This window comes from Dendrobium catenatum, unplaced genomic scaffold (genome assembly GCF_001605985.2).
Source record: "Dendrobium catenatum unplaced genomic scaffold, ASM160598v2 fragScaff_scaffold_722, whole genome shotgun sequence".
Taxonomy (NCBI): domain Eukaryota; kingdom Viridiplantae; phylum Streptophyta; class Magnoliopsida; order Asparagales; family Orchidaceae; genus Dendrobium; species Dendrobium catenatum.
Window position 1 is genome coordinate 272,354 of NW_021319184.1, and position 10,826 is coordinate 283,179.

At 39.0% G+C, this 10,826-nt stretch overlaps 1 protein-coding gene across 1 annotated transcript; it reads right to left on the minus strand.

Annotated features, from left to right (window-relative positions):
- Positions 1-8,207: 8,207 nt before the first annotated feature.
- LOC110107616 (pathogen-associated molecular patterns-induced protein A70) lies at positions 8,208-9,178 on the minus strand. Its single transcript, XM_020837907.2, has one exon. It carries the CDS (start codon positions 9,039-9,041, stop codon positions 8,433-8,435), a length of 609 nt encoding a protein of 202 aa, XP_020693566.1. The 5' UTR covers positions 9,042-9,178; the 3' UTR covers positions 8,208-8,432.
- Positions 9,179-10,826: the final 1,648 nt, after the last annotated feature.

Consider the following 10,826-nt stretch of genomic DNA (forward strand, 5'->3'; position numbering starts at 1 on the left):
TTTAATGATGTTGAGATCAATCAAGTTTTTTTATGAAGATATTTTGCGTTGTTGTGTCCAAAAAGCTTAGTCCTGAAAGCTAAAAAATGAGTTTTGTAAGCTTAGAAAATTGAGGTTTGTGAAGACACTGAACAAAAAAGTTTTAGAACTTTTAAAGAGAAATATTCAAATGAACCGGTAGTACTATAGGCCAATGGAGAATCGGTTCCGTTTCCTTTAAAATCAGCCAATTCAATTTCTAAAACATTTATGAAATTATTTAATATATTAAATAAGCTAATTTGATATACTAAGAATAAAATAATATATAATTATAGGTATAAATTATATCTAAAAATATAAGGTAAATTAATAATAATTTATATTAATTTATAAATTTATATGGAAGTTAAATTTTTGTTAAATTTATATTAAATTTAAAAATTGAATGTGCCTAAATTCATTTTTTAATAAAAAAAATTTTATTATTAATTGATTATTCTATCATTTAAATTTTATTTAAATAGTTTACATATTTATTATGTCATCCGGCTCAATCCCGATTGAACCCTAATTAAACCATTGAACTCTGAACCTGTTGGTCTGATTCTATCTCATGTCCAATTTTCACAGTCTTGCTATCACAAAATATCCCTTTCTTTTGGTATAAAGTTTGTCGTTTTTAATTTATTAATGTATTTTATAATTGTTTTATCAAATAAGTTTATCGAGCATACAGTTCAAAATGCAAATTGAAAAATTACGTATTTGTTTTATTTATACAGTTATGTAAAAATAGTGCAGTAGAATACTAAAGTTTTGTTTGGAATAAATTTTTGTAACTATTTTTCTATTCTTTTTAAGAAATTTAAAAAGTTGCTATAAAAATAGTTAAAATTTGTCCTAAATGAAGCCTTTTATTATTTTATTGTTTTATTATTTTTATTTTTTTGTCCCAAAAGAAACCTAAATAGTTTTGCCAAAGCGGATAGGGTAAGTTAGAATGGTTTTTCCTGGGAACTATATTTTCTTTCTCATGCCCAAACTTCATCGATGTAATTGAGAAGTATTGGTTTTTTATATTATATACGGTGTCTTTTATATTGTTGCGGGCTAGAATATACGCAATGATAGAGTTAGCAAAAATTTTTGTCTTAGCCTTATACGAAAATCCAACACATAAACAAAATAAAAAAGGAACATCATATTTTTTTACGTAGAAACCCTGAAAAAGGGAAAAACCACGGGATCATGCCCAGTTGAAAGAATTTCACTAGTGATTGCTTAGATTACAAGTGAATGACTCGTCCGTGAAATTGAGGACAATCATATTACAATAATCAACCCTCGGGTTGAAATTCAGTTACAAACAGAGGTAAGAAATTTGACGACGTTTGGTGGTCGGGTGAAATCCAGATCCAATTGACGATCGAACAAAAATCTGGCGTTAGTCGGCTGTCATGTAGAAATCTGGCGTTAGTCGGCTGTCAGGCTAAACTTTGGCATTAGTCAGTCGTCCGGCAGAACTCCGACGTTAGTTGGCGAATGGGCAAAAACTTCGGCGTAGGTTGGCTATCGGGTGGAAGTTCGACGGTGGTTGAGTCCAGTGGCAATAAAGCTCTCGTCCTTCTATTGTCTTATTCTCTTCTCTCTTTTTTTGTCTTATTTATTCATTATCTTCTCTTCTCTTCTTCTCTTCTCTTCTTCCTTATCTTCTTTTCTCGCTTGGATCCCATCCCATGAGAAATGATGGTCTATTTATAGTTTTCTGAGAGTGACAAGGCCATAAAAAAGAGGAATATCAAGGGAAAATTGAGAGTAGTTTGAATGGACAGTCAATGTTGAATCCCTTGATCATGGATCATTTATTGAGCATTTGAATGTTTTAATGATATCAGAATTCGACGATCTTGGGCTCGTTGGATTCATCTCATTGAGCCACTCGATTCGACTATAAGCACACCCCATTTGGAAACTGTTTGATAATCCAAATTATGGTTTGTACCTTCCAAATGCGCTTCATGTCTTTTATTTGGGCCAATTTGAGCTCGGATTGGTTGAATTGGTGTCGTTGGGTTCGTATTTTTGAGACCTTCAGTTCAACTATATGTTTGTTGAAATCAGAGTTCATATAATTTCTGATTTAATTTTTGAAATTTCCAACTTGATTTTTCCTTGAGATTCGTGCCCGGTCAATATAATTTTTTGATATGTGTGTGTGTAAAAGTATAATACATTAGACTTCGTTTGAGACGACTTTTTTTATTACTTTTTAAAATAAAGTTTTAGTACAAAATTTAATTTTTGTAATAAAACTTTATTTAAGAAACAATAAAAAAGTCGTTCCAAATGAAGCCTTAGTTGATCAAGATTAATAGATTATGAAGATTAGATCATGCAATGCAATGAACAACAAAATGGAATCGAACAAGTTAAGAAATGTTTGGAGATCCACGCCATTTTTAAGGCAATTGAGTAAAGTGTCTACTGGACAAAGATGAAATACAGTAAAAAAGAAATTTATAGTTGAGATGAAAGTACATTAAAGTAATTACATTAAGAATGAAGAAGAAGAAGACTCAAATCATCTTGGTTTATTGGTTGGGAGTTTTTGTTACTAACTAAAATATCTTGAGTTTGAATATTGCGTACGTGATGTGTGTGAGAGTTTGCATTAATTGACCTAAATGCCCCCAAAAAGGAAGAAGAAAATATCAAAACTGAAGTATTTTGACTTAATACTAAAGATTCAATGAAAATTTTTAATGAATCAAATTCAAGTGCTCGCACAGATAAATTATACTAAACACCTTAATCCTCTTTCCTACAAAATAGGGGTGTAAATCATTCAAGCCGAGTTCTAATTATTCATGATTTGAGCATGAGTCTAATTAATTAAGTTTGAATTTGAGCTCAAGCTTTATTCTACAAGTTCAAATTGGATCGTTTATTATAAAAGAAATAAATTAAGTATGATCTAAACAATTATTATAGTAAAATGGTAAAAATGATGTGAGATTTGATCCATCCTCAAAAAATTATACTGATCATGCACCAATCTCGAGGAAAAATCAAGTTGGAAACTTTCGAAATTAAAACTGGGACCATCTGAACTTCGATTTCAGCAAACTTATAGTCAAACTAAATGTATTAGAATTATGAACCCAACGACACCAAATTCGACTCAATCAGAGCCCAAATGGGTCCAAATCAAGGATCCAAAGCGTTGTTGGAAGGTTCAAATCATAATTTGGATTACTAAAAGGTTTCCAAATATGACATGCTTATAGTCGAATCGAGCGGCTCGACGAGACGAATCCAACGAGCATAAGATTATGGTATTCCGACATCATCAAGAGCATCAAATGTCTAGCGAATGGTCTACGATCAAGGGATTCAATATCCATCATCCATTCAAACCCTCCCCATTTGCCCTTGATTCTCCTCCTATTTACGGGCCATGACACTCTAGGAAATCTATAAATAGACCCCTCCTCCCTCTTGAAAGGAGGCTCCAAGCAAGAAAGAAAGAGAGAGATCGGAGATCACTCTTGCTTCCTCTCTCCTCCTCGACCACCACATGGAGTTTCATCGAACCACAACTTGAGGCCCTAAGTTCCGCTGGACCACCACTTGAGGCCCGTAGTTCGGCCGGACCACCACTTGAGGCCCTGAGCCCCCTAAACCACCACTTGAGGCCCTGTGTTTTGTCGGACCACCACTTGAGGTCATGAGTTCCGCCGAACCACCACTTGAGGCCCTGAGCTCCGCTGGACCACCACTTGAGGCCCTGAGTTCCGCCGGAATACCACTTGAGGCCCTGAGTTCATTCGGACCATCACTTGACACCCAAAGTTCTTCCGGACCACCACCTAAGGCTCAGACTTCTGCCGGGCCACTACCTGATGCCCAGAGTTTTATCAGAGTATCGCCCTACTACTACGGTCTTTCAGACCCTTGTCTCTTGCTGACTACGGTCCTTCCAACCTCCATCACCTACTACGATCCTTCCGACCTCCATCACCAAACAACCATCTTTCTGACCCTAGTCTCCTACTAACTACGGTTTTTCAGACCCTTATCTTCTGCCAACTATGGTCCTTCCAACCTTCGTCGCCTACTACGATTCTTTCAACCTCCATCGCCAAACAATGGTCTTTCTAAACTTGGTCTCTTGCCTACTACAATCTTTCTAACCTCTATCTTATCGACTATGGTCATGCCGACCAAAAAAATAGGTCTATGTTGATTATTTTAACTCCCACCATATAATGCACTTTACATGATGTACATTTGTGACATCAAATTAAGGCCTTCTCCCAAGGAAGGACCTCATTTGTAATCGATTACAAATACTAATGGATTCATTCAAAGTAGGTTTCCATATAAAAATTTTGGTGTCTCTTATAAATGATACACTCTATCTCTTTTATTTGTGTGCGTGATGAATCTTCGTATAACGCTAAGACATTAAACTTTATATTTCTCTACCAGCGTGAATACTCCAGGATGCAACAGTTTGTCGCCATCTATAGGGACGTCATTCCTGACTGGATTGAAACTATTGCTCCTAATCACAAAAGATTGCTCAAGTCAACATCCTGATATTAGCCATTGCTGCATCAATTTCATATGAATCAGATGTGGACTGAGGGCAACTTTGTTTCCAATCATGATCAAGAAGATCCCTCCAATACTTTTAAAATTAGGATGATATATTAAAAAACTCCCAGCAAATGCAAGAATGCTTCAAATAAATTTCAAGCCACATACAGTCACTAGCTAGACTTCTACTATTTGGGAAGGGTCTTTATCTCGACCTTAAAAAAGTAATAACGATCCAAAGACTGACCATTCTTCTCCCTTTAATCTGGATACATGCGATATTTGGCCCTCCCAATCAAGGAAAAAATTAACCCCAGGTGGATTTGATTTGACATCTTTCATATAGGTTAACGTCATCGAGTAGGGCTCTGACATATAATCTCGGATAGGTCAAACATCCTAAAAGGATGTCAATCAAATCATTAATCCATGATTCAAAAAATACATAATCTTGTCTCAATCACTGGATGATCGATCCAAGGGGGATTTGATTTGACTTCTTCCACACAAGTTAACGTCATCGAGTAATGATATGGCATACAACCTCAGATAGGTCATACATCATTGATGAATTCTATCGACCTATTCCAAAAATGTTAACGTTATCAAGCAAATACTCTGACATACAACATCGGATAGGTCATACATCCTTAGTGGATTATCTTATTCTCGTTCATATAGGTTAACGTCATCGAGTAAGGGTTTTGACATACAACCTCAGATAGATCATACATCATTAGAGGATTCTCTCGACCTCTTTCATATAGTCATCGAGTAAAGGCTCTGACATATAATCTCGAATATGTCATATATCTTTGGTGGATTCTCTCAACCTCTTCTATATAGGTTACTGTCAACGAGTAAAGGCTCTGACATACAATCTCAGATAGGTCATACATCCTTGGAAGATCTTCTCAACCTCTTTTATATAGGTTAATGTAGCTAGAATGTTGTCAAACTTTTGTTGGACTTCTATTTGATGCCAAATTTCTACCCGTTGTCGGGCCTCTGCCAGTCGCCAAACTTCTACCTGTCAATAGACTTTCGTCGGTCTTCTAACCCACGCCGTATTTTTACCCGACACTGAAATTTCACTCGTCGTCGGACTTCAGCCCATTATCAGACTTCTACCTGTCGACGAACATTCATCGAACTTTTACCCGACGCCAAACTTTTGCCCGTCGATGGACTTTCATCGGACTCCTACATGTCGATGGACTTTCGTCAGACTTCTACCTAACGTCATACTTCTACTTTATGATGAAATTCCACCCGTCGTCATACTTTTGTCCGTCAACAATCTTTCATCGAATTTTTACCCAATGCTGGACTTTTTCCCGTTGACATACTTTCGTTGGACTCCTGCCTGTTGATGGACTTTCGTCGGACTTCTATTTGATGTCGTACTTCTACCTAACGTCAAATTTGTACCCGTCATAGGACTTCTACCAGTCGCCGGACTTTAGTCAGACTCCTACCCAACGCCAAATTTCTACCAGTCGCTAGACTTCTGTCCGTCGTCAGACTTTCGCCAGACTTTAACCCGACACCGTACTTCTACACAACATCGGACTTATGCCCATCATTGGACTTTCATTGAGCTCTACCCGACACTGAATTTTTACCAGATGCTGGACTTTTACACGTCACCGAACATTCGTCAAGCTTCTACCATATGTTGAATTTTTACCCGACACTGAACTTCTTCATGTTAATAGACTTTCGTCAGTCTTCTACCCGACGTCGTACTTCTACCCGACGCCAAAATTCCACCTGTTGTTTAACTTCTACCTGTCGTCGGACTTCAACCTCAGGCTATTTGTAATTGAAGTAGGTGATGTTAAAAAAAAAATTCTTAACCACTAGCGATTAGCCATCCAAACCACTCGTCATTTGCCTTTGATCCTCCTATTTATGGGAACTCTAGGAAATCTATAAATAGACACCTCCTCCCTCTTAAAAGAAGACTCCAAGCAAGAGAGCAAAAGAGAGATCGAAGATCGCTCTTGCCTCCTCGCTCCTCCTTGACCACCGCCTGAAGTTTCGCCAGACCACCACTTGAGGCCCTGAGTTCCGTCGAACCACCACTTGAGGCCCTGAGTTCCGCCAGACCACCACTTGAGACCCGGAGCTTCGCTGGACCACTACTTGAGGCCATGAGTTCCGCTGGACCACCACTTGAGGCTCTAAGCTCCACCGGACCATGACTTGAGGCCATGAGTTTCGCCAGACCACCACTTTAGGCCCGGAGTTCTATCAGACCACCACTTGAGACCTTGAGTTATGCCGGATCACTACTTGACGCCCGAAATTTTGCTGAACCACCACGTGAGGCCCGGACTTCTGCTGGGCCACCACTTAATACCCAGAGTTTTACAGGAGTACCGCCCTACTACTACGGTCTTTCGGACCCCTATCTCCTGCCGACTACAGTTCTTCCGACCTCCATCACCAGATAACGATCTTTCTGACCATGGTCTCCTGCCAACTACAGTCTTTCAGACCTCTATTTCTTGCCGACTATGATTCTTCCAACCTCCGTCTCCTACTACGTTCCTTCCGACCTCCATTGCCAAACAACAGTCTATCTGACTCCAAACTCCTGCCTACTTCAATCTTTCCGACCTCTATCATATCGATTATGGTCATACCGAGCAAACCAACATGTCTATGTTTATTATTGTAACTCCCACCTTGTAATGCACTCTATATAATGTACATTTGTGACATCAAGCCAATGCCTTCTCTCAAGGAAGGGCCTCATTTGTAACTGACTGCAAATACTAGCGGATTCATTTTAATTGGGCCAGATCCCTTAGTTTTTCCCTCTTTTCATGAGTTTCCACATAAAAATCTTGATGTCTCTTATAAATGATGCACTATCTCTTTTATTTGTGTGCATATTGGATCTTCGTACAATGCTAAGACGTTAAACTTTATATTTCTCTACCGTCGCGAATACTCTAGGGAGCAACACGATTATATTTATAACAAAAAAAATAAACAATCACTTTATATAAGAAATTAAAAATCTAAATTTCAAATATTTTTAACAAATTTATAATTAAAATCCTAAATAATAATATGTTTTAAGTGAATTTTATATTAATATATTCTAATAAGTTAGCTCACCATATGACAAGTCAAGTCAAAAATAGCTCAAATATAATTCGTTAGTTTATCGAGCTTGACTGACGAGCCAACCGAACCGTCCCCTGAGCAAACCCAACGAGCCGGCCCGAACCTGACTCACGTGCCAACTTGGCTAAGTTGCACTCCTGCAAACCAGTGCTTTAACATACCGCAGTATACTGTACAACAAAAAAAAAAAAGTAAAGAGTTGCACGATCTGCAAAGAACAGAATCATTGATCCTTGAGGCCTGTAAAGCAGGATCCTGGCCAGTTGTACACGGACAGTTGGCCGTTGCCACTGTGGCGACAGCTACTTACCCATAATAAAAAAAATATCACTTTTGATCCATTTAAAAATTATATCATACCATCTAAATATCCAATATTTAAAATTTTAAATGTATTTATATAATTTCATAATGTTTAAATTAGCTATGATTAATTTTTCATTACTAATAAAAAATACAAAAAATTAATGAAATACTTTATCTTCAAAAATAAAAAACGATATCCAATTTCTCCGTAAAGCCTGCCCTCCAATGGGCAATGGAAAGCTCCAATATACCAAAACAAGACGAAGTTCATGTAGAATAAATCTGCTTAAATCCTAAAACAGAGCTAAAAATTTAAAAAAGCGACCGCTGGAAATGAAATCAGAAAGGAAATTGAGATATATTTTCATATATCGTCGAATTTGTTTGACTAATTCGGGTCCTCAGCCGACCGTCGCTTTGTACCTGACGATGGATTCGAGTCGCTGTAGCTTCAGCTGCTGTCGGAATCGGTTAATGAAGTCGTCGGCACGAGAATCGACTTCCGTGTCTTCATCTCCGACGATGCTATCAGCGTGCTGGAAGATCTCTGCCTCCTCGAAATGTTCGAAATCGGGCTTTTCGCCGGCGGGTTTCTTCATCGGTTCCGCTAGGTTTGTGTCGATCTCCCCCAACTTGCGGCTCCGGCTGAGATGGTGCTGGATCTCGTCATTCAGCGTCGGATCTGGTTCATTGGGGTCTGTTGCCGGTGCAGGAGGAAGGAGAGAGGTCTGAATCTGATCGAGAGGATTTTCAGTTGGGAGATGGAGGCGGTCCAGGTGGATGTTGAAGGAGCGGATGCGGTGGAGGAAGGCAGAGGAAGAGCGGGAGAGCTTGGCGCCGACGCTTTCATTTGCAGCGGCCGGAGCGTTGGGATCGCCGTCTCCGCGGCGGGAGGCCTTGGAGGTGACGGCGATCGTGCCAATGACAACGTTGAGGAGGACGAAGAGGACGGTCGGGGTGAGCCAGGTGTGGAAAGAGGCTAAGAAGGAAGGGATCGCTTCTTCAAGCATTTTTCTTTGGGGGGTGGGCTTCCAGATTTGGGGGAAGATACACGAACAAGGCGAATGGGGACAGAGAGCGTGCTGTAAGGGAGTCTATGTGCTGAGATGGGCGGCGTGGGCGAGTAAGGTCGTTACAATGAGGCAGTAATGAGGACACAGTAACCGGTGGTGGTGGGTCTTTTATTTTTCCCCTATTTTTTAACCGGTGAGCACAACTATTAACAGCTCATTCATAAATATTATTATTTTTTAACAATTAAGTTAATTAAGATAAATCTATACACACATTATATACAAAAATTTATATTCATAATCTCTTGATTTTTATTTTTTTTGGGAACATGGATATCTACCCGCTGCCATTTCACAAGGAGAATTTTACAGTGTAATTAATCCCTCGGCGGAACCTAGTGAGGCCACCCACCGGCATTAGGTCCATACTTGCTTTGCCCCACTAAAGAGGCGAGGTCGTAGTAGAGGGGATTCGAACCTGGGATGGGGGATTCCCAACCATAGTCGCCCACCAACCACCATAAACCTCGGTGGGTAGAATCTCTTAGTTGATAATCTATGCTTCTAACCATAAAATCAATCTGAGCTGCATTCATTCATAAATATAAATATAGATAAAATTGGTAATATGCAAGGCAGCCTGATCTATTAATTTAAAATTTGAGCTAAGTTTGTTGTGACTGGCTATGACTTTCATGATATTCAATAAGATACATCAGGGTCATCTAATTAATCCAAAATAATTTAAATGACAAGAGAACATTCAAAATTTCATCTTCGAAAGAATCATATATAAATAATCTAGTACAATTACATTATATACATCAAAATAAAAAATTGGATTATAAAAATCACTTAGTAAAAGTCTTCTAACAGATTTAGGGGTGTCAATTATTGACACGACCCGACAACCTGGCCCAAACCCGATCCAACAAATTCGGGCTAGGGTCAACCTGTTTAAGAAATGGGTCGGGTTTGATTTTCAAATTTTGACTAGTTTCAAAAAACGGGTAGTATCCGGGTTAACTCGACAACCCGAAATTGATCCGTTTAAGACCCAGATGCGCTCAAATATGACCCGAGATAGGCATTTTGCTCGTCATGTTTTAATTTTTCCTGTGTGTGGGACGGTGGGAGGGGAAACGAGGGATTGATCCGATTGAACATCGATCATGTTGTGTGGGTCATGTGGGACAGGAACTTTTATTCGGTCCGGTGAACGTACGCTCCTCTATGTTCGGCCACCAATATTTTAGCGCCACGTAGCATGAAGAAAAGTCGCCGACCCGACCCGCTGTTTTTTTGGTTCTCGCACGTGCGTTTTTTTAAATCCTTGACGAGTCGAACAACATCCCATCACCTTTTGGATATATTTCAAATACCTAGCAATACCGAGCAAATACCAAGTTGTACCTAGTTTTTTCTATAAATACCGAGCAAATAACTAGCAATACTGAGCAAATCACTAGCAATACCGAGCAAATACCTAGCAATACCGAGCAAATACTGATTTGTACCGAGTTGTACCCTAGCAATACCGAGCAAAACCTAGCAATACCGAGCAAATCCCTAGCAATACCGAACAAATCCTAAGCAAATACTGAGTTGTACCGAGTTGTAAAAAACTCGGTACAACTCGATATTTGCATGGTATTGGTCTTCACATAGCGGTATTTCTCATTTTTGCAAAGAATTACCTAGCAAATACCGACCAATACCGAGAAAATCGCGAACATAGCATTCCCGGGTTCCGCTCCAGGTCAAGTCGTCAGGCCACGCGGT